Raw genomic sequence first — 27,619 nt, forward strand, 5'->3', positions numbered from 1 at the left:
CATTCAATGTATCAGAATACAAGTCTAATATGAGTTCTGTCTTCATCTTGTGTTGAGAAGCAATGTTTCCTGCAGATATCCTGGATTCAGGATCATGATATTTGTTTATCCCTCAAGCTGTCTGTGAACTGTATGTCTGGCCGATGTTCAAATTCTCCAAGAAACACTTTGCTCAATCCTGTCTTTTTATTTGTAGCTTCCCCTTCCAGCTGTCCATGTTATTTGTGGTTAACAGTCGACTGTTAATTGGCTTCCAGTATGGCTGCAACTGTCTGTAGCTCATCTATGTTTGAGGTTCTGCAACTTTGTTCTCCTCAATCTATCTTATCTCCTACCTCTTTGTGTCTTTTCCCTGCCTGTTTAAGGAATCTCCTTGCTTTGCTTACAGACTGTACTTTCAGACCCAGATTTTCAACAGCCTTAACAGAAGCTATGCTGACTAACATCAAATCCCCTTTACAGCACTGGCGTTGGTAGTTGCTAATTGTTTGATCCTAACCTCCTCCATTCACTTCTGTTTAGCTTGACCCTGACTGTCTTGCCTCCTATCTCTCTCTCTCTCTCTCTCCATTGCGTGCTGTCACTCATGCTCTGAGTCACTGGACACCTATAAATTCTAATAATGACTAATCTCTCTGTGCCTTTGCTTGTTGAATAGTGACTGTTTTCCTTCCTTTACTGCATAGCAGAAGTGTGTGTCTGTGTATGTCTTTGTATATATGTCAGAATCTGTACAGTATGGTCCATTGTTGCTGAATAATGTGGTTCTCCCATACCCTTAGAATATTTATTTATGGAAGCGCAAGGACTCCTGATAGAAGTGGCCCAGATGTATTGGTATTGACAACTTCGATTTGCAGTTGGCAACTGTACATAATTTATCCTGGATATAAGAAGTTTGGGATATTGAAGATTTCTGGAAGTTAATCTGCAATTAGCAAATATGAAGCAAACTAACTCTTGCTCAAATCAAGAAATGTTGTCTAAATACTATAATGGATTTTTCAAATTTGATATATTTGCTGCAATTACTCTTTAAAACGATTTCAGAACAAGGAAATCTGTTGGGACGCATTATAAGATATAAAGTCCTCACTGATGGTTTGCATTAGTTTTGGGGTGATAATTTTGTGATAGAGCTGCAAAGTATCATGTGAGCCAGTGGGCTGGTGTTAGTTAGTAAGCATTTGAATGCTGACAATGTCATCATGTTTAATGTTGCTGTTATATCCAATGACTCATGGATTGCAAATGCATACTCCCCATTTTTAAGTGTTAAGTTTTATTTGGACCGCCTTAAAAGTCATATTCAGTTTGTGGAAATAGTGTTCTTGGTCCATAATGAAAAAAAATCCTTTCATTCCAGCTATCTTCATGTTATCTGAGGCATATCCTTTCCAAGTAATATTCTACAGTGGTTAGGCCTTTGTTCGTTTCAGGCTGGAGAGCCTAACTATTAAGTAATAGAGTTTCACTGTTGTTCGTTTCAAGAAATATGCAAAGTAGGAAACGTGTATAGGTTTTGAGGTTAAATGATTTTAACATTATTTTGCGCCTATAAAATGTGTGTCATCTTAAGTAAGATTTCAAGAGGTGCCATTTATAATAAATAATCTGTAGCATATTTGTCAAATTTCATCGGACTATACAGCATACAAGCCGCATTACACAATACACTATGCGTATTACACTGAAGCAGAAAGCAAGTTGATTTGTGTGGGAACTGACAGCAGCACAGAGATTGGGACACATTTCTAGAAATGACTTTCGCCGTTGAAACATTCACGCGGTTAAAGGGTAGCATGTTACAGTTTTGAAAAATATTCTGATTTTGTTGCATTTGTTTACTTTTTGCCAGTTTTCTTCTCTCTCCCGCTCCTGAAGGCATTCCACCTGGTCATGCATAAAACTAAGTCAGTGTCAGCGGGCTAAATAACCGAAGGGTTATTCTTACCTGAGAACCACATACATGTGTTTTGCAGCACAAAACGCTGGATAGTGATCAAGGTTGGGTATCCTGATTAATTTTTCCCTCCCCATCATGGTACTCAGATTGACTTGTGATGGTGCTGCATCCAGGTAACTTGCTAGTATCACGTTCTGGACCGATGCAAGAAGAATAGTCATTTGGATGAGGTACAAAAAGGCTGGAAGCACTCTGCAGCCTATTAAAAAAAATTTTTTTTACATCGAATTAACAGTGCAGAAGGAGGCCATTTGGCCCATCGAGTCTGCACCGGCTCTTGGAAAGAGCACCCTACCCAAGTCCACACCTCCACCCTATCCCCATAACCCAGTAACCCCACCAAGAACTAAGGGCAATTTTGGACACTAAGGGCAATTTAGCTTGGCCAGTCCACCTAACCTGCACATCTTTGGACTGTGGGAGGAAACCGGAGCACCCGGAGGAAACCCACGCAGACACCGGGAGAACGTGCAGACTCCACACAGACAGTGACCCAGCGGGGAATCGAACCTGGGACCCTGGAGCTGTGAAGCAATTGTGCTAACCACCATGCTATCGTGCTGCCCACCTATTGTATCTGAGCAAGAATTTTGGGAGGCACAGTGACACATTGATTATCACTGCTGCCTCACAGTGCCAGGGACCTAGGTTCAATTCCAGCCTTGGGTCTGTGTGGAGTTTGCACTTCCTCCCTGTGTCTGCGTGTGTTTCCTCCAGGTGCTCCGGTTTCCTCCCGTCATCCAAAGATGTGCGGTTTAGGTAGATTGGCCATGCTAAATTGCCACTTTGTGTCCTAGGTGGGGTTATTCGGATAGGACGGGGATTGGGTCTGGGTGGGTTGCTCTTTCGGAGGGTTGGTGCAGACTCGCTGGACCAAATGGCCTCCTGCACTGTACAGATTCTATGAAGTATCTGAAATCTTTAGAACACTGGGGAAAGAAACTTGGAAAAGGGAGAAGAAAACACCCAAAGAAACTGACTGTTCTTGAAACTTTTGAGGTACTGCTGTCCACAGTCAAAGAAAGCAATAATTTTACAAAATGTACATTCTAGTTTTGTTGTGCCTTGCCCATTTTTAATTTTATTGCAGCCAATAAAAAACAATGTGATATTAACACTGGATAAAGGCAAATGAGCCTGCAATAACTTTTTGGGCTGAATTTTATGATATTCCCCACAATGACTAAAAATAAACTGGCCTGACACCCGATGAAGGCGCTGCACTGTCTAATATGTACAATTTCAGACTTTATTAGAGATGAACAAAATCTAAATGTTGTTTCTGAGCTGTAGTCTGAAACTGACCAAACAACTGTTAAACTCTGGTTTGAGTCTTTCTTCATTGAGAACAATTTATTTTCCTAAAAGATGCAGACCCACCTTAGCAGAACTATATTGAGTAATGTATAGTGTAATTTGTATATTCTTATAGAACAGGGCATAAGAATTGCTATCTATTATATATTAAGAATCTGGGGCGCAATTCTCTGGTTCAGAGACTAAGTGCTCCTGCCAGTGGAGAATCAGAATATTTCTGCATTGCTGCTAGCAGCACTAGGCAGGCGGCATTTCATCCATCCAAATGGGCTATCATACTGCCCATATGCATCCCGCCCGAGTCCTAATACCTCAGGTGAATTGTTTGCTGGGGTCGGGAATCCCATTGTTAGCCTAAGAAGCTGGAGCGGCTTTTAAGTGCTCCACTCAGCCCAGATTCTCATTCCAGCCAAGAAGATGGCTGCAGGAAAACCTGTACCGTGCTCCCTTGATTCGGACATCCACAGGATGTAGACACCATTGAGTGGAGAAGGGACACCCTCTTCCCCAGGGTGAGGTGGAGAGACCAATCAGCTGTAATGAATCAAGCCTGGGATGAGGTGGCAGATGCAGTGAGTGCTTGTAGCCTCACCAAGAGGACCAACATGCAGTGCAGGAAGAAGGTGAATGGCCTCCTTTGAGTTGTGAGGGTGAGTAACCACCTGTGACCCTGGCATCACCACATCCTTGACTCCTGACATCTGCCCCGAAACCCTAAAATGCCAGTAACGCTCCCAGAATGTCCCTCAGAACCCACCAGGAACCCCCAACACATGCCCTGCCCTCTATGGCCAGGCCTCTTGCCCAAATACGCTACCAGCTAGAAAGCCCCCACCCCCCCACAAAACGGCCTTCCCGGCATCTCACTGTGTCCTTTTTGTGTCTCCAAGGATAAAGCAGGCCATAATTGAAGGGACGGTCAGAAGACAGGCGGCGGCATACCCAAGATAGGGGCCCACACCCCCTTTGAAGAAAGGGCCGCCAAGGAATTTGCAGGGGAAGCCAAGAAGTGAAGAGTGGCTGACATGGGGTTGTCATGGATCAGACCTCTGGGGAAAACACTTATTTCTCAGCAATGCTTTCACCAACACCATCCATCATCACCTCAGTGGGGTATGTTAACAGCCAGGTTCCTGGGTCACCCTCTGGTGAGCACCACACACATGCTGCAGCATGTCAGGTGGAGACAGGGACTCCCAAAGGCACGGCTGGTTAGAGGGTTGCTTTATCGCAGGGAACAGTTGCCCCAAAGACAAATGTCGCGCCTCTGGAAAAGAGTATCCCATCACCGATGCAGATTCAGAGCCAGAATTTACAGGAGGGGCTGTGAGCAACATTCCGGTGCCTGTAAGTACAGCTTGAGGAGTTTAATTGCCTTCAGGCGCAGGAGATGGTGTTAGCACTGTGGCACCCAGGTCAACACTGAAAGAGTGGTGTTCACCCAGTGGGAGGCCTGGGGCAAGAGGTCAGAGCCATGTGTCAGACCGTCCAGCGCTTGAGTCACACTGTGCTATCCATGACTGAGGAACAGGACAGGAGGGCCCAGCCACAGGCGGACATGTCCCAGGCCAGATGGACATGGCTGCCGCACACCAGAGCTTGGCTCACTCATAATGGTCGTGGCTGAGGGCACCAAGAGCATTGGCTGGGAGCTGACTGATCTTAACCAGTCACAGTGGGGCATGACACAGTCACAGAGGGACATAACAAAAGCAATGAGAGACATGATTCACTCGTTCAGGGACGTGTCCCAGTCAGAGAGCACCATGGCTGAGGGCATCAACACCATGGTTCGGATGAGGGCAGGCCTCCATGACTGACAGCAGCAGATGATGTTGAGGCCTCTGGAGCTCACTCCACTGCCCCTCCATCCCACGATTAGCCCAGGAACCAGCTCGCACTCGGAGGGATGAGGAACGGATAAGGCCCATCCCAGGGCCTCCCGCAAGGGAGGCAGTGAAACACTCCAGCCCTTCTAATTTCGCCCCCAACACATGCGCAACTGCTGGACAGCGGGCAGAACAGGATGACTCATGGCCACAAGTGATGCCTGGAAGTCGGCCGGGACAATCCAAGTCCAGGCTTTCAAGAGGCCGTCCGCCAAAGACCTCACAGGGCAGAGGACGAGACGAGCTGTAAGCTGCCTCCACTCCTGATGTGCAATCTGGGGGAACACCTAGAATGAGCAAGAGGCCATGGAAGACCAGAAAGATCGATGACACAGAAGTTGGAGTGGGTGTGGTTGAACATAATTAGTCAGGGGAAAGCGGACACATTCTGTAAAAACACACCTTTTAAACACTTTTCCACCACCAGTCTGATCTGCTTCCCACTTCTTTCCCACAGATCTGAAGGCTGGACTGGGTGCATCAGACCCATGGACACCCCACCGGCATCCAACCTCACCAAGAAGTGACGGCCATGGGAGCCACAGTGTGAGACTATCTAATATTACAGCATCCTTAGTCTATGACCCCAAAGCTTGCTCCATTTCCCACCGCACTCTCCCAAAATAATGTGGCCCATGAGGAGGCATCCCCAAAACACAACCAGGGATCAAAAGGTATGTAATTCAAAAGACATGAGTCAGACTTTGTCATACAATGATTGCACCAGAGCTCATCTCACAGCGAATTGTCAACATCCATCAGTAACCCCCTGTACCTGGGGCATGCAAGCGTTGGCAGTAAATCCAGCAGCAGGGGCCCTTCTAGATCATACAAAGAACAAGAACAAAGAAATGTACAGCACAGGAACAGGCCTTGATATTGCAGCCATGTCCCCATCAGTGACCTGCACCTGCCGTTGATGTGGGAAGCCTTTCTCCTCAACAGTGGCTGCCACAGCAGGTGTTGGAGATGGGCTCTGTGGCCCCATTCCTGGTTCTCCCTGTGGGATCTACTGTGGGTGACCTCAAAAAGTGAGCCTTGTGCCTACCCGCCAGAACGGTGGAAGCTGGTTGTGTGGTGAAGATATTCACAATGTGTAGGCATGTGGCTCTACACTAAGAAGCTGGTGTGTGGGCATGTCCTACAGATGGGATTCACTGATGGATTTGTGCCTTTGCTGGGAACTTGGCTGCAGTATGGTATGGGCCTAGGTTGAACATAGAATGTAGGCCATACAGTGCAGAAGGAGGCTATTTGGCCCATTGAGTCTGCACCGACCCACATTAAGCCCTCACTTCCAACCTATCCCCGTAACCCAATGACCCCTCCTAACCTTTTTGGACACTAAAGGCATTAGCATGGCCAATCCACCTAACCTGTACTTCTTTGGACTGTGGGAGAAAACCGGAACACCCGGAGGAAACCCGTGCAGACTCCGCGCAGTGACCCAGCGGGGAATTGAACCTGGGACCCTGGTTGGTTCTGACAGTGAGCTGTTCAGGTTTCCTGGGTGGATATGGGATTCATACATACATACCATTTGGTATCAATGGGGCGTGGTTGACCTGCAGGGCCTGGAGAAATCGCTTGATCCTTAGGAGTGGGTTAGCTGATCATAACTGGTGAGGCTGTTACTCATGAGAGGGGCTGTGTTCCAGGGAGGTTCCAGCAACCACCAGTGCATGTGTCCAGTTTGCAGGGTTACCTCTGTTAATCCCCTGCTTCCTCTGCTGTGGAGTTGTGCAACCCAGGTGTGCAATGAGGAGTCCCAACACCTGTGGGCCAGTGATGGAGCATGGCCACGCCCAGCCTACTGATTAGACTTCTGATACATGAAGGTTTCCAGATGGGCAGGGTAGATGGATATCTATATGATAAAGGAGACCTAAGAGCATTTCAAGGATGCTGGCAGCAGTCAATAATTTAAACAAGGCAGGAGCCGTTAAGAAACACCAAAAGGGTGAGTTGCTAGTCTTTTACAGCAGCAGTGGGAGGTTCAGCCATGGCACCCTGATCCCAAGAGTCCAAGCCCTTGCCACCAAGTTGGTCCCCACTAGTCCCAGAGCTCCAGGCAGACACCTCCCAGCAAACCTGAAGATAATTCCTCCTTGCTCTCCCTCAAAGGCCATTGCACCACAGCCCCATTTGTAAATACGTGCACCAAATCACGCCCACGTGACACTGGCTTGAAGGAGTGGAGCATACTGGGGGTGGGGGGTGGGGGCAGGGATTCAGGCTACCAACCTGCTATGGCCGGCAGAATGGGACTGGAGACTGGGGATTGGACCATTGCCTGGCACCAGACCCATTTTGAGGCCGACGGGGGATTCTATGCCCGATTTGGATTCCTGGTCTTACCGGCGGGGAGTGGAGAATTCCGGCCCTGGTCTCTGCACAAACTCACATTTCACTTTTGCCAATACACTTTAATGATTCAAGAGTAAAAACAACAGAAAACTACAACTGAAAACCTAGGGAGAGTACTGTCCAAAAGTAAGGAAAATGGCTAGAAACCAACCCATGAAAAGCTGCAGAAAACTTATAAAACCATCCTATCTTCACAGAGCCGACAAAAAAATACTACAGCTGCTGGAAATCATAAATAAAAAATGAAAATGTTGGAAAAACTCCGGTCTGGCAGCATTTGTGGAGAAAGAAACAGCGTTAATATTTTATGTCCGTCTCTGACACTTTTTTCCCTTCTTTGAACTCTGCCTCAATTTACGGTGATAGACTGACCACCAACATTCATTACAAGCCCACCGACTCCCATACCTACCTCAACTACAGCTCCTCACACTTCTCTACCTGTAAGGATTCCATCTATTCTCCCAGTTTCAGTTGTTCCAATGATGCCACCTTTGAAAATGGAGCTTCTGACATGTCTGAAAATGTCCTCACCACTTGCCTTGCCAACTATTTTTGTGCCATCCAGAAGCTTGGCAATTGTACATTCACTTCCCTCATCCAAGTCATTAATGTACTGGTCCCCCTTTATCAATTTTAGGGCAGCATGGTAGCACAGTGATAGCACTGCTGCTTCACAGCTCCAGGGTCCCAGGTTCAATTCTGGGCTTGGGACACTGTCTGTGTGGCGTCTGCACTTTCTCCCTTTGTCTGCGTGAGTTTACTCCGGCTGCTCCAGTTTCCTCCCACAAGTCCAGAAAGACGTGCTGTTAGGTGAATTGGACATTCTGAATTCTCCCTCTGTGTACCCGAACAGGCGCCGGAATGTGGCGACTAGGGGCCTTTCACAGTAATTTCATTGCAATGTTAATGTAAGCCTACTTGTGACAATAAAGATTTTTTATTATCCTGCTTATTACCATTCAAAGGATTCTAATAAATTTGTCAAGCATGATTTTCCTTTAATGAAGCCATGCTGACTCTGCTTGATTATATTATGCATTTCTAAATCCTCTGCTATTACATCCTTTATAATGGACTCTAATGTTTTCTCAATGACAAGCTAACTGGCCTATAACTACCTGTTTTTTTTGTCACCCTCACTTTTTGAATAAAGGTGTTACATTGTCAATTTTCCAATCCTATGGGACTTTTCCTTAAGGATTCTTGGAAGATTACTACTAATGTACCCATTATTTCTGTAGCTACTTCCTTTGCAACACATCAGGTCCAGGGGACCTATCGGCCGTTAGGCCATTAGTTTCCATAGTACTTTTACTCCAGTGATAGTTGTTGTACTTATTTTCCACCCACCCCCATTTTGCCCCTCGATTATTTAGTATTTTTGGAATGTTATTAGTGTCTTCTGCCATGAAGACTGACAAAGTATTTATTTAACTCCTCTACTATTTTCTGGTTCCCCGTTATTATTTCTCGAATTTCATTCTCTTACCACTAATCTTTGCCACATTGTTATGTTTTTTTCTTTCAGTTTAACACTATTCTTAACTTCCTTGGTTCGCCATGGTTGATTTATCTCTTTCCTAGAATCCTTCTTCCTCACTGGAATATATCCTTGTTATGAATCATGAACTACATAAACGACTGCCATTGCTGATCGACTGCTATTGCTGATTAACTGTCTTTTCTGCTGAATTCCTTTCCCAGTCCACTCCAGCCCATTCTGCCTTCATTTCTTTGTAATTACCTTTATTAGGTTTGGCATAATTGTTTATGACCCAAATCTCTCACTCTCAAAATGAATGCTAACTTCTACCATATTATGGTCACTGTTTCCTAGGGGGATCGTTTAATCTGAGATTGTTTTTTAAACCTGCCTCATTACATATTACCAGATCCAAAATAGCCCGATCCCTGGTTGGATCCACAGCATATTGTTCTCAAGAATGTACATTTTCAATTTGTGATTTACATTTACATTTTTAAATCCATTGGACAACTGAAAGTTTTCAAATACATATTTTGAGGTCATTGTATGTAGATGTACATAATGGCATTCTTCTTCAAAAAGAACATTCCCATAATTATTTCATGAAGTCACTGCATGTCCTGATGATCATACATATGGGAGGAATTTATCACTAATCGGGCAGGATAGCCAATTAATGGCCAGAGGGCAGGCGCCACTCCCAGTTGAGGATGGTGGATGCACTTTTTAAAATGAAGGGCCTATCAGTGGATTTCCAGATTGAAAGGAGCTGCAGACAGTAATTGGAGGCACGTGAGGAAGAGGGTGCTTCAAAATGGAACCCTCCGACGTTTTAAAATTAAAATTAAAATATAGCTTTTGGAGCCAGGCCACCAATATGAGAAGTAGTCCGATAGCTTGGAGGCTACCACTAGGCAACTAAACTCGCCTATGCTGCTAGCAGGAACCTGGAAACCAAGTGCAAATTCTCATTTGGCCTCATTTAATTTACCTTTATCTGGATCCACTACCTGCCGCATGCAGGTGGGTAGCTCTGGTCCCCCACCCCCCCCAAAAAAAAATATGCTATTTTTGCATCTGTACACCATTGATCCTGGCATGGGCGAAAAATCAAACCCAGGGCCTTTGATTTTGCAATATTGTATAGGTCTTAAGTGGAGTTTTCTACTTGCCAATACAAATCAGAAGATCCAGTGTTGAATCCCAAACTGAACAGCAATTGGAATCAAAAAGGGTGAGGGGGAAAAATCATTCCTGTTAATCACAGGTGACAAAGGATAGTGTGAACTCTGGCAGCACTACAAAACATCTTTGAAAATCATTTAAATTGGATGGGGGAATGCTTTGGGATTTTTCCACAGAGAAGATTTGGGAAAATAGCATGTATCCAAATTTGCAGATGACATGAAGATGAGTGGTAAAGCAAAAAGTGCAGAGGATACTGGAAGTCTGCAGAGGGATTTGGATATGCTAAGTGAATGGGCTAGTGTCTGGCAGATGGAATACAATGTTGACAAATGTGAGGTTATCCATTTTGGTAGGAATAACAGCAAAAGGGATTATTATTTAAATAATAAAATATTAAACCATGCTGCTGTGCAGAGGGACCTGGGTGTGCTAATGCATGAGTCGCAAAAAGTTGGTTTTCAGGTGCAACAGGTGATTAAGAAGGCAAATGGAATGTTGTCCTCCATTGCTAGAGGAATGGAGTTTAAGATTAGGGAGGTTATGCTGCAATTGTATAAGGTGTTAGTGAGAACACACCTGGAGCATTGTGTTCAGTTTTGGGTCTCCTTACTTGAGAAAGGACGTACTGGCACTGGAGGCTGTTAACGCTGCTGTGCAGAGAGGCCTGGGTGTGCTAGTGCATGAGTCGCAAAAAGTTGGTTTTCAGGTGCAACAGGTGATTAAGAAGGCGAATGGAGACTTCCGGTGGCGGCTATGAGTGAATAAGTTACACACTTGGTGACTTCGGCTCTGGCCGGGCTTTTGGACCTTTTTCCCCGACTTTTTCATTGCTTTGAGTTTTGGTTTTGAAAGTGCGGACATTTAGGCACTGGATCCGCACAGTGGTACATGGAACGGAGAACCCCAAGGGACCGTAAAGGAAGAAATAGAAAGATAAGCGAGGGCTGGGTAGAAGTGGCTGCTGAAGATAACATGGCCGATGTTTGGACCCCTGCTGCGACGGCGCAGCCATCGATGGAGGAGCTGATGCAGGTCATCCAAGAGGGCTTCGCCAGACAAAAACAAGATTGTCTCGACCCAATAAAGGAGTCGATCGATCGGCTGGAACACAGACTGGATGCCCAGGATCAGACGATACAGAAGTTGGAGAAAGCGCTGGCAGGCCAGGAGGAGCACCAAACAGTGGTTGAGCTGGAGGTGGGGATGCTGCAGGATCAGCGGAAAAGGCTGTTAGGAAAGGTGGAAGAGCAGGAGAACAGAACGCGCCAGCAGAACTTAAGAATTGTCGGTCTCCCTGAGGGGGCTGATGCTGGCGCTTTTGTGGTAAATATGTTCCAGAAGCTTCTGGGGGAGGTGGACAGGGCGTACAGGGTGATGGCGAGGAATCCATGGCCGGGGGACGCCCAAAGGCGATGGTGGTTCGGTTCCACAGATTTTTAGATAAAGAGTATGCCCTCCAGTGGGCCAAACGTACCAGGAGCTACAAGTGGGACAAGAGCATATTGCGTATCTCTCAGGACCTGAGTGTGGAGGTGGCCAGAAGGAGGGCAGGCTTCAGGCAAGTGAAGGAGATCCTGTTTAAGAAGAAATGAAGTTCGGGCTCCTCTACCTGGCGTGCCTCTGGGTTACTAATGCGGACCAGCACCACTATTTTGAGATGCCTGAAGAGGCGATGGACTTTGCCAAGAAGAAGAAGTGACAGTATCTTTGTCTTTTCTTGAACGATGTATATATGGCTTGATTGTTGCCTTTTTTCTATTTTTGAAGTTTGGGTGAAGATGGGCGAATAAAAGTTATTCGGTTTTTGTTGGGTTTTTCAGTGTTTTGATCGGGGTGGTTGGTGTGGGCTTTTTAATTTGCACTATTGAGGGGGTTCTTTGTGGGGGTCTCTGTCTGCTTTGGGCTGTCTCCTATGGTAATTAAGAGGTTATTCGGTTTTGGTTTGATGAGGGAAGTGGTTTCGATGCGTGGAGGGGAGTAGGGAACAATAGGTGGGAGACCTTTTGGTGCCGGAGGCGAAGGTCACCAGGCTAACTGGGTGAGCTAGTCTACGGAAGCACAGTGGCGGGCGGGGGGGGGGGGTGTATTGGTTCAATACAGGGCAGGGGTTGGGTTATTGGGTGATGTTGCTGGGGGGGGGGGGGAGTTACTCTGCTGACGAGGGAGGGTCCTAGGTTCGGGGACAGAGAGGAGGTTGGGACTGGGGGCTACCTGGAGGCGTGCAGATGAAGGCGCGGCACATGGGCGGGGGAGGTGGGCCCAGGAAGGGGGATGGCTGATCACCTGGAATGTTAGAGGGTTGAATGGGCCTGTCAAGAGGGCCCGTGTGTCCGTGCACCTGAGGGCTCTGAAGGCGGACATGGTGATGTTGCAAGAGACACACCTGAAAGTAGTGGAGCAAGTTAGGCTGAGGAAGGGTTGGGTCAGTCAGTTCTTCCATTTGGGGCTGGATACCAAGACGAGAGGGGTGGCGATTTTAATTAATAAGCGGGTGCAATTCCAGACAGGTAGTATAGTCTCGGACGGGGGGGCCGTTATGTCATGGTGAGCGGTAAGCTGGAGGGGAGGAAGGTGGAATTGGTTAACGTGTATGCGCTGAATTGGGACGATGTTGAATTCATTAAGAGGGTACTGGGGAAGATACCGGATCTGTAATCGCACAAGCTGGTGATGGGAGGGGATTTTAATACGGTTATCGACCATGGCCTGGAACGTTCGTGCTCGAAAACGGGAAGGGTGCCAGCGATGGCAAAGGAGCTGATAGGGTTCATGGAGCAAATGGGAGGGGTCGACCCATGGAGGTTTAGGCAGCCGACGGGGTTAGACAGTTGACGGTAAGGGAGTTCTCTTTCTACTCGCATGTACATAAAGTGTATTCCCGGATTGACGTTTTCATTTTGAGTAGGAATCTGCTGGCGGGAGTGGTGGACTGGGGGTGCTCGGCCATCACTATTTCGGATCATGCCCCACACTGGATGGAACTGCAGGTCAGTGAGGAGAGCTTCCAGCGCCCCCAGTGGCGATTGGACGTGGGTTTGTTGGTGGACGAGGCAGTGTGCGAGAGGCTGAGGAAGTGCATGCAGAACTACCTGCATGTCAACGACATGGGGGAAGTCTCAGCAGCGGTGGTCTAGGAGGCACTGAAGGCAGTGGTGAGAGGGGAGCTGATCTCAATCCGAGCTCATAGCGACAGGACGGATAGGGCAGAGACGGACCGACTGATCAAGGAAATCTTACAGATATATAGGAGGTATGCGGTGACCCTGGGGGTGGAACTGTTCAGGGAACGCCGGAGGCTGCAGGCTGAGTTTGGGGTGCTGTCCACGGGCAAGGCAGTGGAGCAGCTGAGAAAGGCGAGGGGGACGTTGTATGAACATGGGGAGAAGGCCAGCAGAATGCTGGCACAGCAGTTGAGGAAGAGGGAGGTGGCCAGGGGAATTGATAAGGTGGTCGACAGAGATGGGAACCTGGTAGGGATTCGGCTGGGCTAAACAGGGCATTCAGGGACTTTTACAGTGGACTCTATCGCTCGGAACCCCCCACGGGGCCTGAGGACATGAGACGCTTTCTGGATGGGCTGACTTTCCCAAGGGTGGGCAGAGAGCTGGTTGATGGGTTGGGGGCTCCGATTAGGGCCGAAGAAATATCTGAGGGCTTGAAGGCAATACTGTCTGGTAAAGCCCCGGGGCTGGACGGGTTCCCGGTGGAATTTTACAAGATATTTTCGAGGATGTTAGGGCCGTTGCTGGTCAAGGTTCTTTATGAGGCGAGGGATAGAGGGGTGCTTCCCCCGATGATGTCACAGGCCACCATTTTGTTAATGTTGAAGCGGGACAAGAACCCGGAGCTGTGTGGGTCCAATAGGCCGATCTCGTTGCTTAATGTGGACGCTAAGCTGCTGGCCCAAGTGTTGGCCTCCAGGATTGAAGATTGTGTGCCGGAGGTGATTATGGAGGACCAAACCGGATTTGTCAAGGGTAGGCAGTTGGTAGCCAATATAAGAAGGCTGCTTAATGTGATAATGATGCCCCCGGAGAGAAGTGAAGTTGAGGTAGTTGTGGCCATGGATGCGGAGAAAGCGTTCGACCAGGTAGAGTGGGACTATCTATGGGAGGTGCTGGGACGGTTTGGGTTTGGTAGGGGCTTTATCGACTGGTTCAGGTTGTTGTACTAGGCTCCGGAGGCTAGTGTAACGACGAACAGGACAACCTCGGACTATTTTAGGCTGCACCGGGGGACAAGACAGGGATGTCCCCTTTCCCCACTGTGGTTTGCGTTAGCCGTAGAGCCACTGGCAATTGCTCTGAGAGCTTCAAGGGGTTGGAAAGGGCTGGTTGGTGGGGCGGGGAGGGGGGGGCATGGAGCATAGGGTATCGCTGTATGCGGATGACCTACTCCTATATGTAGCAGATCCAGGGGCAGGGATGGGGGAGATTATGGCGATTCTGGGGGAATTTGGCCGGTTTTCGGGATACAAACTGAATATGATGAAGAGTGAGATGTTTGTAGTCCAGGCAAGAGGTCAGGAGGGTCGGCTGGGGGAGTTATCGTTCAGGTTGGTGGGGGACAACTTTAGATATCTGAGGATATAAGTGGCGCGCGACTGGGGCCGGTTACACAACTTGAACTTGTCCCGGTTGGTTGAACAGATGAGGGGCGAGTTTCGGAGATGGGATGCGCTTCTGCTGTCACTGGCGGGGAGGGTGCAGACGGTTAAGATGACGGCATTGCCGAGATTTTTATTTGTGTTCCAATGCCTCCCAATTTTCATGCCGCGGTCCTTTTTTAAGAGGATCAACAAAATCATTTTGGGCTTTGTTTGGGCGGGTAAGTCCCCACGGATGAAAAAGGTGATGCTCGAGAGGAACCGGGGGGGGGGAGAGGGGGGCTTGCCCTGCCAAATTTTAGTAATTATTGCTGGGCGGCCAGTATTTCGATGGTAAGGAAGTGGGTGGTGGGGACGGGGGCGGCTTGGGAGCGGATGGAGGCAGCTTCATGCAGGGGCACCAGCTTGGGTCGCTGATAACGGCACCTTTGCCCACGCGATCGCTGCATGTGCAAGGCTTAGCTTGATCCAATTTAAGGTGGTGCACCGGGCGCACATGACAGCGACCCGGATGAGCAGATTTTTTGGGGTGGAAGACAAGTGTGTCAGATGTGCGGGTGGACCAGCGAACCATGTCCACATGTTCTGGGCATGCCCAAAACTTAGGGGTTTGCGGATGTCATTTCCAGAGTATTGAAGACAAGGGTGGAAATGAGTTCAGGGGTAATGATTTTTGGGGTGTTGGAAGGCCGGGGTGTCCAGGAGGAGAAAGAGGCAGATGTTCTGGCCTTTGCCTCCTTGGTAGCCCGGTGACGAATATTACTGGCTTGGAGGGATTCTGGGCCTCCGAAGTCGGAGGTCTGTTTAACCGACACGGCGAGCTTTCTCGGCCTGGAAAAGATCAAGTTCGCCTTGAGAGGGTCGGTGTCAGGGTTCGCCTGGAAGTGGCAACCATTCATTGACTTCTTTGCGGAGAATTAATCGTCAGCAGGGGGTGGGTTAGGGTAGCATAGAGTAGAGGGTTAAATAGGCAGGCCTTGGAGGGACGGATGTCGGCGGCTGCATTATGACTATTGTTCTTTGTACTCTTTTTTTTAATACTGTGGTTGTTTGCAATGCCAAAAATACCTCATTTAAATTGTTTGTTAAAACAAAAGGCGGCGAATGGAATTTTGTCCTTCATTGCAAGAGGGATGGAGTTTAAGACAAGGGAGGTTATGCTGCAACTGTATAAGGTGTTAATGAGGCCACACCTGGTTTATTGTGGTTCAGTTTTGGTTTCCTTACCTGAGAAAGGCACTGGAGGGTGTGCAGAGGCGATTCACTGGGTTAATCCCAGAGTTGAGGGGGTTGGATTACAAGGAGAGGTTGAGTAGACTGGGACTGTACTCGTTGGAATTTAGAAGGATGCGGGGGGTGGGGGGAGGAAATCTTAGAGACACATAAAATCATGAAGGAAATAGGATAGATGTGGGGAGGTTGTTTCCACTGGCAGGTGAAAGCAGAACTAGAGGGCATAGCCTCAAAATAAGGGGAAGTAGATTTAGGACTGACTTTAGGAGGAACTTCTTCACCCAAAGGGTTGTGAATCCATGGAATTCCTTGCCCAGTGAAGCAGTAGAGGCTCCGTCATTAAATGTTTTTAAGATAAAGATAGATAGTTTTTTGAAGAATAAAGGGATTAAGGGTTATGGTGTTCGGGCCGGAAAGTGGAGCTGAGTCCACAAAAGATCAGCCATGATCTAATTGAATGGCGGAGCAGGCTCTAGGGGCCAGATGGCCTACTCCTGCTCCTAGTTCTTATGTTCTTATGACATGCTAAGCTTTTAAAACAAAGTACGTTCTCACAAGTTTGAAACAAATTGAAAAAAAGGAGGTGAAAAAGCTGACATGTTGATGCCAAACACTCTTTCTTCAAAGATAAATAAATAATTTCATAATCTGTCTCAGATTGAGGTGTTTATTGATTACTAATTTTTTTTAAAAATACTTGGTCACAGTGCTGTGGAGGGTTGCCTGGCTTTGGTTATCCCTCTCCTGCTTTTGAAGAGGGAGATTGATATTTTAAAAAGGGACAAAAAACACTCCCTGGCAGTGAACTATTTAAACAGCAAGATGCAAGCTTTTGTAAATGTTCAGAATGTTGGAATACAGGAGTAAAGCTAGGAGTTTGTTTTAAGTCAAGCAGAACACCTGGTTGATGTGGAAATGTGCAGCACATTCGTTGTTTTGTATTATAGGGGGAATTCTCATTGATTATTTTAATTTACTTCAATTATGTTGCTCTGTACATTCACTATACTGTCAACTCCAAGCACATCTGGTCTCATCTCATCAAGGGTTTTCTCCTGTTCATAAAAGATTGAAGATATGTGTTCGGCACATGTCAAAGGTACAATATTTAGTTTGTATGTCACGGGAGAGACCTTGGTTACACCTACAATTGTATAAGTTTGAACATTGGACAGTGTAAGTCAACTCCCAACATGCTAGGAGCATGGGTTCTACTTATGGGAATGACTTGCGGCTTATGATCCAAAATATATCTGTTGTAGGCTCAAATTTATAACCGTTATTGATAGCTAACTGGGATACTAATTTGCCCAGGTGAGGAAAGTCATTTAAAACTTTTAACATTCAAAAGTAAACACAAACAGCCGACCAGAGGCACAGGTTGAAATAACGCATAAAGTAATTCTTAAAAAAAAAAGGAATTGCAGCTTGAGTGACTTTCAGTTAAGAGTGAATGGTTTAGCCCATAAAAGAATGAGAGCAACATAATTTGGAAAACAGCATGAATGAGAGGAGCAGAGCACATGGGCAGGAGGATCCGATGAATTTGAAGCCAATGTGAGGGAGAACGAGTGTTGCCACAATTTCCATCCGGCAGAGAAATAGGCATCCAACGGGAGACTGCTAAGTAAAGTTGTGGAACTTGGGACCCATCATTTTATTAAATCAAATTTTAAAGAAGGGATATCTTTTATGCTACTGATATATTTATCCAGGCATTTGAATTGTTAATTAACCACCACAAATGAAATAAAAATGAATGTGGGAACTAACTCTCATCATAACTGAACAAAAGGCACTTTTCTCATGTCTATCCAGTTGGTCGTGCAGACTATGATATTACACAGCATTTTATTCTTGGGCTTATTATTTCATGCCTGAAATGAACAAGCAGAAATTGAAGAAAAAGATCTTTCTGCTACTTGTAGAGAAACGTTATCACAGCTCAGTGTGGCTGGAAAGCAAATGTACAATAGACTAGAACTGTCTTTGTCAATTAATGGGAGGTGACAAATTTCTGAAATAGCTCCAGATGGTTTAAGTTACTTAATCTGAACTGTAAAACTTTGAAGAAACTAGGTATATGTTGCAATCAGTTTATGGTCTAGAAGAAAAGAACTATCAAGCGGGCAGGTGGCCAGATGCTTGACCTGACCGCCTGGATAAAACTACTTTACCCACTACAAGACTGTGCAGAATGTGTGTTACCTGGTACACCTGGCTTGTGACAGGAAAAGCCATTCATGGAAATGACTATCTCATCTAGGTGCAGATGGATAGGGAGAGGCAGGTTGAGAGCATATCCTGAAGCACCAGCTGCCCTCCCATGACAAAGGTAAGCTATGTACAGTGGTCACACAGGCAATCACAGGGCAGGGAGGTGCACACCATTGAAAAATGTGTGAAACTGTATTTGGCACAAGGGATCAGAATCACTTGACATGGTAGTTGCATGTTTCTTTACACAGGTTTCCATGCATTTTGCTGGGTCTTGAGATCCAGGAAAATTGGCAGTCAACGAAGTGCACCTCATGAGGAGCACAAGGTCTTCAAAAGTGAATAATGGGGTAATGTGTGACCTACCTTTGGGTGGGTAGTGAAATAGATATCATATTTCTAGAAATGTGGGAATGTTTTTAAGAAGCAGTTATATATAGCATGTGTAGCGAAGGGGACCAATGTATATGGAGGGATGGTAGGATCAGACTATTGAGTTGAATGATCGTAATGAATGGCGGAGCAGGCTCAAAGGGTCAAATGGCTCCTCCTGCTCCTATTTTCTAATTTTCTATTAAATGTTTTGGGACTAATTTTAAATCTTGGTGTTTTAGAGATAAGTATGGTCACAGATGTAGAAGAGGCTGCTCTGATCTGAAATGTTTCAAATACAAAACCAAGCTTCAGTGAAAAGCTACAAAATTAGGATGCAGGAGTGTGGCTGGAGGTAATTTTATTTAAGTCAAGCAAGGAGACCCACTGATAATGCAAAGCATAGTAAGTTTATTATTTTGATCAATGATGTGGTGATTAAATAATAGGACTTGAGTCATGATGGGCAGCTGTATTTCACTGACATATTAACGTTTTGTCTTTATGCTGTCTGTGAAGTAAAGCAAGTTAATATTTAGCATTCGCCATTTTCTTGTCTTGCGTCATTTGTTGGAGAATTTCATGTCCAGTTTATATTCAAGGAGGTTGTATCATTACATTCTCTAGGTCACATTGTTCTGCAAGTAAATCTTCGAAAGTGAGTGTAAACTTTGGGACATAAGGGGAATCAGATCTGCTTACAGGTACATCTGAGGTCAATGACTGTCATGATGGACCCCTACTTGTGATGGGGATCAGGACAATGACAGTACATCTCCTGTCATTCACATTACTTAAACTGAAGCCTGTATATTCTATAACATGTCCAATCTCTATTTCAGAGTGCAAAATATCCGCATTAGTAACATTCTTATAGAAGTCTGGAAAAGATCATTGTTATCTTCATCCGAGATCTGGAAAGATTATTTTTCTTTTTTTTAAATTTTAGAATACCCAATTAATTTTTTCTAATTAAGGGGCAATTTAGCATGGCCAATCCACCTACCCTGCACATCTTTGGGTTGTGGGGGTGAAACCCATGCAAACACGGGGAGAATATGCAAACGCCACACTGACAGAGACCCAGGGCCGGGATCGAACCTGGGACCTAGGCGCCGTGAGGCAGCAGTGCTAACCACTGCAGTACCGTGCTGCCCCGAAAGATGTTTTTTAACAAATGTTTGTAAAAACATGCAAAGCTGTGCTGTCACTTGCATTAAGATTAAGTCACTGAGCTGTTTGCCTGTGACATTGCAGTGATGGTAATGACATTGTTCATCTCAACTCATGGTCTTTCAATAATTTTAACAATTCCACCTTGAGGTGTTGGGAATAGAGGGATGCAAGAGGCACATTATGCAGATGAAGCATAAAATGCTGTTGAAAAGCTACAGCATTTGCTTCGCTTTCAGTGACCAAGATTAATGATCCAAGTAACTATATGCCAGGCATAAAGAGAAAACAAATTGTCTGCAATTTAATCGGGAGGGAGGGTGGTCAAGGTGGCATAGAGGGTTAACACATTCTTAGATCTTAACTCAAACTGATGAATGAAAATCTCTTGTTTTTCGGCCATCATGGGGCGGGATTCTCTGACCCCCCGCCGGGCCGGAGAATTGCCGGGGGGTGGGGGGGGGGGGGGGGGGGGGCGGCGTGAATCCTGCCCCAATGCCGGCTGCTGGATTCTCCGGCACCGGTTTTTCGGCGGGGGCGGGAATCGCGTTGCGCCGGTCCGGGGCCGTTGGCAGCAATTCTCTGCTCCGCGATGGGCTGCGTGGCCGCCCATTTTCGGCCAGTCCCGCCAGCGTAAATCAAACAAGGTCCTTACCGGCGGGACCTGGCTCTGTGGGCGGCCTGCGGAGTCCTCGGGGGGGCGCGCGGGGATCTGGCCCGGGGGGGGGGGGGGGGCCACGGTGGCCCCGCGATCTGAGCCCACCTATCTGCGGGCGGGCCTGTGCCGTCAGGGCACTCTTTCCCTACGCGCCGGCCGCTGTAACGGTCCGCCATGGCCGGCGCGGAGAAGAACACCCCTTGCGCACGCGCTGGGATCACGGCAGAACACGCTACCGCTCCCACGCATGCACCAACTCACGCCGGCCAGTAGAGGCCCTTCGGCGCCGGTTGGCGCGGCGCCAACCCCGCTGGCGTCGGCCTAGCCCCTGAAGGTGCGGAGGTTTCCGGACCTTTCTGGGCGGCCCGACGCCGGAGTGGTTCACGCCACTCCTCGGTGCCGGTACGGCCCGCCCCGCCGGATACCAGAGAATCCCGGCCATGATTTTATTTGATATTAGTAACGAACCATAGTATGAATTTATTCCTCATGTAGAACCAGTTTTTGCATAACTGTCCATCTCACTCAGAGCCCACAAAGATGGCTAGTGTAGAAAATGACAATTGTGGTGGGAAAATTGTCAAGCAGCATGCTAATGAGGCCAGACCATTAAAATCTGCCAAGACTGTCTGCTGCTGCTGCTCCTGGACCAGCCGGCTGTTTACTTTGTCACATTCCCACAAGGGAATTAAAATGAAGCCCAGGAAAATTCAATCATGGGCAGCAGAAGGATATGGCAGAAGGATATGGCACTACGACTGGACCTACCCTGTCTCATCTGGCATATGTCCAAATGAAAATCAAGAATTGAAATTGCAAAGGGATCTTTTTCTTTCGCACCCCCAGAACATTGAGGCTGGTTACAGCACTATTTAGAACAGTTAATGTTGCACTCACTGAGGATAAAATCCTCCGGATTTTTTGTCTCTATGGATCAGTACAACCCTATACATTTGCCAACTAAACCAATAAAGGAGGTCCAATTATTACTCTTATAGTTAATGAGTGTGCAAAATAGGTTGCTATGTTTAAAACCTGATCTCACCCTAACACATGGGTGAATGGAAGTGCATTCAGGTTGGATGCCCAATTGACTTCAATAGTCCCAAACTCACATGGAACAGAAATCATGTGTCGGATCCAAACAAGTCATGATTTTGTACACATATTAGGTTAAAATCTGCTGTATTATTTCATGGTGTGTAAAGCTTTCAGATATATATATGTGATAAGGTGACCTACAATTAAAATAATTTATCATTTTGTATCATAAATTCTGTAACTGGGTTTAAAGAAATAGAATTTTCTTCAGAGTTTTTAATACATTAGCAAAGCGGGTCAATTTCTTGTAAGATAACTTTAGAAATAACTGAAGCCTAACTTAGTGCTGTGCAAGCTTGCTTGAAGCTATCATTACTTCATTCTGTTTAGTCACCTGATTAATTCCAAAACAAAGCTTTTATCGAGCATGCTTGCCGTATCTCTGTCAATGCTGCATTACTGTCTTTAGCAGCCCTTTTTCTCGGTGGCTAGATTTTATAACCAATCAAGCAAAAAAACTGCTTGTAAAATGGCAATACCTCGCAACAAGCACATTAAGTTATAGTTGCATATTTGGTTGATAACATAGTTAACTATTAATGACACATTGGTGTAGCAGATTTTCTGCAAGTTATCTTTACCTTGCAGGAGCTGAGCTGCTCTAACTTATCAGTCTCAATCTACACCTAGCATTCTACAAGGGAACATTGATTTAATCTTTGATCTGATTATTTATAATATATCTTAATATCTTGCATTTTTATTATTACTTATATCGACCAAGAGAGTGCAAAGGACTCAGGATTATCCATCATGAAACTGCCAGTGAACCATATGCATACCCAGCACCAGATTGTCCTATTCTACAATGCAAAATTGCGCAAACAGCAGAGGTTCAGATTCCTCACAAAAGTTTGCACTTATTCATAATAGCGACCCATGATACAGCTTGTTTTATTCTCTTGTGATGTATCACAGTCGTAAAATCCTTGGATACACGTAAGATCTGGAGTATTATCAACTGTGTTATAAAGTAGAGCTGTAGTCTCTACAATGAGCTTTACCCGCGAAGCAACAATCAACTGTTCATTGTACAAATAATTCTGTGATTTCCTCTTAACTCCACAAAATTAGGAAATACAATACAAACTAAATCAAGTTTCCATTTATCACCCAACATAAAGGCCTCACAGAATCCTTACAACACCCCAATTGTATTATTAATATACTTAATATAATTATGCCATCATATCACCCATTTATTTGTCTTTTTCTATGTGCTTGTATAATTTTATTGAACGTACAGACTTCTACACTATATTACGTGGAATGGTAAAATTTTGTTTTCGTCAATTTATAAATGTTACATTCCTTCTGTTTTGTACAATTATGTGTTTGGAAGCAGCATAGTCAGATTAGTTGTTTTCTAGTGGAAGGAAATCTCTGAGACTTGGGACTGTAGATAATTTTAGCATTTATGATGCAATTTTCAGAAACTGCGAAGCTTGTGAGTTGAGGCCAAATATGCAAACAGGATTGTTATCATAAACCACAGCTGCCTAAGTTTTGGACCCCAAATTCACCACTAGTTGCATTATAGATAATGTAGTTCACGTATATGCACAATGTAAAAATAAAAATATCTATCTTCGATCTGTCTTCCATCCATTTCTATGATATTTACCGTGTATCCTTATGTAAATTAATGAAATGAAAATGATGCATAATTAATTAAATGTTGTCATCATTAATTGCTTATCATACAAATTAATTTTTAGTTTACGAGCCTTGTGGACTATTTTGAGGAAATGGAGGATTTTTTAAGTACATTCACTGGGGGATTTGTGATCTTTTTCAGCTCTCAAAGCCTAGTTAAGCCAGGGAAAGAAAAGGGATCCAGACTCCTTTGCTAATGGAGCTACCCACAGTTATCATCCTTGTGGCATTGGCCTTGTAGTCAGATTATTAACTGTTATTTCTATTTTCAGGTTACCCACTGGAAATAAGCCAGTAAATACAACACCTGTGCAAGGGCAGGTCCCTCAGGATGACACTGACAGGAGAACAGAACCTCGCTCCTCCGTCTCGGACCTTGTGAATTCCCTCACAAGTGAGATGCTGATGGTGAGTAATCAGGCATCACAACACAACATAATCATTGAATTAGAAGATAACACTTTAAAATTCTATTGATGCAGGGCCAGTACAAGATTGGCATTGTCTGAAGAGAACCAGGACCTATGTCAGCTTGTATAATTTTTAATCTGTGTTATGTAACATGAAATTGCATGAGTTAACACAAGTTATCTGTAATAGGTCTTGCGCAGAAGCTGAATTTTGTGTGAGCATCAAACTGGTCACATTTTAGTCATCACAGCTCAGACATCCTAACTTTGGGTATTCTGATTCACCTGGAACAATGCTGTAGGCAAGCTGCTCGTATTACTTAACTAGCAAACCGTTCAAGTTCTGCCTGCTGCCTGTACATTATTCAGTGGAGTTTTAAATCCTTGAAAATAACAGATAGCTACAGGTTAGGTGGATTGGCCATGATAAATTGCCCTTAGTGTCCAAAATTGCCCTTAGTGTTGGGTGGGGTTACTGGGTTATGGGGATAGGGTGGAGGTGTTAACCTTGGGTAGGGTGCTCTTTCCAAGGGCCGGTGCAGATGGGCCGAATGGCCTCCTTCTGCACTGTAAATCCTATGATAATCTATGATAATCTATGGTATGATAACTTTAGGCTGATTTTACAAACCGTTCCCCCTCAAGAAACACCTGTTTCATGGGTACAATGGTCATACAAAACAACCAGATACATTTTTTTTAAAAATTCCAATTAAGGTGCAATTTAGTGTGCCCAATCCACTTGCCATGCTCATCTTTGGGTTGTGGGAGTGAGACCCACGCAGACACGGGGAGAATGTGAAAACTCCACATGGACCGGGATCAAACCCGGGTCCTCGGCGCTGTGAGGCAGCAGTGCTAACCACTACACCACCGTGTCGCCACAGCCAGATTCATAACGGAGTGTTCAACATTTTCACATTTCTCCAGGGTTTATGGAGCTTCCTCAGTCGAAGCTGAACTTGCAGTAGGTAGCATGCAAATTAGACATGAGTATATTCTCCACCTCCTGTCGTTTTTTTATTGATTTGCAATCTGCCTACCCAGACCTAGGGAAATCCCATAATATTGGATTCATAGACTCATAGAATTTACAGTGCAGAAGGAGGCCATTCAGCCCATCGAGTCTGTACCGGCCCTTGGAAAGAGCACCCCATTTAAACCTACACTTCCAACCTATCCCCATAATCCAGTAACCCCACCCAACACTAAGGGCAATTTTGGACACTAAGGTCAATTTAGCATGGCCAATCCACCTAACCTGCATATCTTTGGACTGTGGGAGGAAACCGGAGCACCTGGAGGAAACCCACGCAGACACGGGGAGAACGTGCAGCCTCCGCACAGATAGTGACCCAAACCGAGAATCGAACCTGGGACCCTAGCGCTGTGAAGCTATCGTGCTAACCACTATGCTACCGTGCTGCCCTGCAGGTTTGAGCCATTGAAGTGCCCCATGTAAGTTTGAAAGTTTCATTCTACTAGATAAGAGCTATTCAGGTTTTGGGAATTCTTGCAGGTGGACTCAGGGCTGGCAGTTGGGCAACCAGTTGAACAACTCGTGTCCTTCCAAGTTCCCCAGAACTGTCTGCTCTTTTTGTCAGAGGAAGGCTCGATTAGAAGGTGGTTTTATAACAGGAACGACTGCAGATCATGGCCTAAGGCAGGAAATACTGGTCCTTGTAGATCCATATAGGACCATGAAAATCACCTCGTTCATTTGTTTGCATCCAATGAAAAATGTCAAATTTTAATTCAAGCTCTAGGATTAAGAGGATCTCCATTCACTATTGAGCCCTGGGACTACGTGAAGCAGTGAGATGGTCATTGTCATTCTTAAAGAATTGGCATCATTGTGCATTGTAAAATCAATGCATGGCATTTTGCTTTCATGCATTAATCAACTGTGTCCTTAATAAGGTGCAGTGTATCCGAGATTGCAGTGGTTGACAAATATTCAGCTGAGGAAGGAGCTGTGCTCTGAAAGGTAGTGATTCGAAACAAACCTGTTGGACTTTAACCCGGTGTTGTAAGACTTCTTACTGTGCTCACCCCAGTCCAACGCAGGCATCTCCACATCATGACAAATATTGGCAGTAAAACAGAACTCGATTAAGATCACAGCCGCGTTTTCCTCCGTGTCTGTAACAGGAACCAAAATAAGAAATTATCCATCTGCATTCCGCTAGTTCAGTTGAAATCCAGGACAATGGGAAGTCTGAGCACGCTCAACTCAATACTCGTAGTTATATGTTTTAGGTGAATTTTATGTTATAAAAATACAGCTACTGGAAAAGCATGCTGTGCTTAGCTGTTGGATAAGTGATCCTTTGATTTCTCATCAATACTTCAGAAGAATGGGTTACTCAGCATGAGATAAATTAAGTGAATGGGCAAAACTGTGGCAGGTGATGTTCAATCCGGGGAGTTTGGCATCACCCAGGTTGGATTTGAGAAAGACAAATCCGAATATTTTCTCAAAGTTGATAAAACAGTGGTGGAGTAGAGTTTTACGTTTCCATGTACAAAAATCGCTAAAAACTGGTGCATGAGTGCAGAAATTAATGGAAAAAGCTAATGAATGTCACCCGTTATCTAATAATAATAATAATCGCTTATTGTCACAAGTAGGCTTCAATGAAGCTACTGTGAAAAGTCCCTAGTCGCCACATTCCGGCACCTGTTCGGGGAGGCCGGTATAGGAATTGAACCTGCGCTGCTGGCCTTGTTCTGCATTACAAGCCAGCTGTTTAACCCACTGTGCTGAAAGGGGACTGGTTTACAAAATTAAGTAAAATTCAGTTTTACAAAGCTTTGGTCAGGCCACACCCAGCATATTACGTTCAGGAAATATAATTATAACCCGGGAAGTGTACAGCACAGATTCATCAAAATTATATCTGGGTTTAAAGTGTTATATTATGAGAACTGTCTGTATCAACATGCTTTCTCGTTCCTGGAGTTTAGAAGGTTCCAAGGAATCTAATTGAGGTTTTAAAATTATTCAATAGGGTAGACACAATGAAACTATTTCCTCTGGCGGGGAATCCAGAACAAGAGAGTACTACCTTAACATTAGGACTAGGCTATTTAAAAATGAAATCGGGAAACACTTTTACATGAAAATAATAAGAAAAATTGAGAATTTATCCTTTAAAAGGCTGCAGATGGTAGATTTCTGTTCGGCTCAAAAGGTTAAATGGTCCATTCCTATACCTGTGTTCCTAGTATATAGGAAAAAATAGTGATCATACACTTCACTTTTCATAATGCATCAAATAAAATAAAAAAACTACCATCCAAATTTTCTTTTAGCCTAGACCTCAAAAAGATTTACTGGCTAAAGTTTCAACCTGGTTTAGCTTCCGTGTAGAATAACACAAGCTGAAAACACAGAACCCTTCTGCTGCTACCGGACAGCTGAAAGTGACTCTTCGGTTAACAGTTGACTGACAGGAATGTTCTTCAGTCCTTTTGAAGCTACACTCATTTAAAGAAAAGTCAATTGACAGCCACATCTTTCATAATTAAATTAACATAATAACCATTTACAGCCTATTAATTACTTGGTAACTTTTTGAGCCCAAATACAATTGCGACTTTCAATTAACTATGGAGATCTCAAGCTGGCTGTCTGATTAATTCAGATTGCCACTTTGATTACAAACAGAACAACACCTAAACAGTTTTGTGTCACAAAGCACTTCTGAGGAACAGAGCATTTGAAGTTCACATGCTCGATAATGTATATTGCTTCACTCTACATAAAATAGCAAGCCATAAATGATCTTAACCTTATGTGACCTGTTTTAATTCCACCCCGCATCATATGCTATTTCCAGTAACAAGAAACACAGGTTACAACCTAATTATTAAAGAAAAGAAAATCAAGAAAGCAGAGCAGGTGATGTGTTGCAGCTGTAGCATGTGGTGTGTGATGGGCACCAATGTGATCCTCCACAACCACATCTGCACTA

At 45.2% G+C, this 27,619-nt stretch overlaps 1 protein-coding gene across 4 annotated transcripts in view; it reads left to right on the forward strand.

Annotated features, from left to right (window-relative positions):
* The window catches only part of syt7a (synaptotagmin VIIa), a 960,955-nt gene that overhangs the window by 762,065 nt on the left and 171,271 nt on the right, over window positions 1–27,619 (forward strand). For all 4 annotated transcript variants that reach the window (XM_072466354.1, XM_072466351.1, XM_072466353.1 and 1 more), the window contains one exon: window positions 23,505–23,640. In XM_072466354.1, the coding sequence (XP_072322455.1) occupies window positions 23,505–23,640 (136 nt within the window). The remainder of the gene's footprint in view (window positions 1–23,504; window positions 23,641–27,619) is intronic.

Source organism: Scyliorhinus torazame, chromosome 10, assembly GCF_047496885.1.
Source record: "Scyliorhinus torazame isolate Kashiwa2021f chromosome 10, sScyTor2.1, whole genome shotgun sequence".
Classification (NCBI taxonomy): Eukaryota; Metazoa; Chordata; class Chondrichthyes; order Carcharhiniformes; family Scyliorhinidae; genus Scyliorhinus; species Scyliorhinus torazame.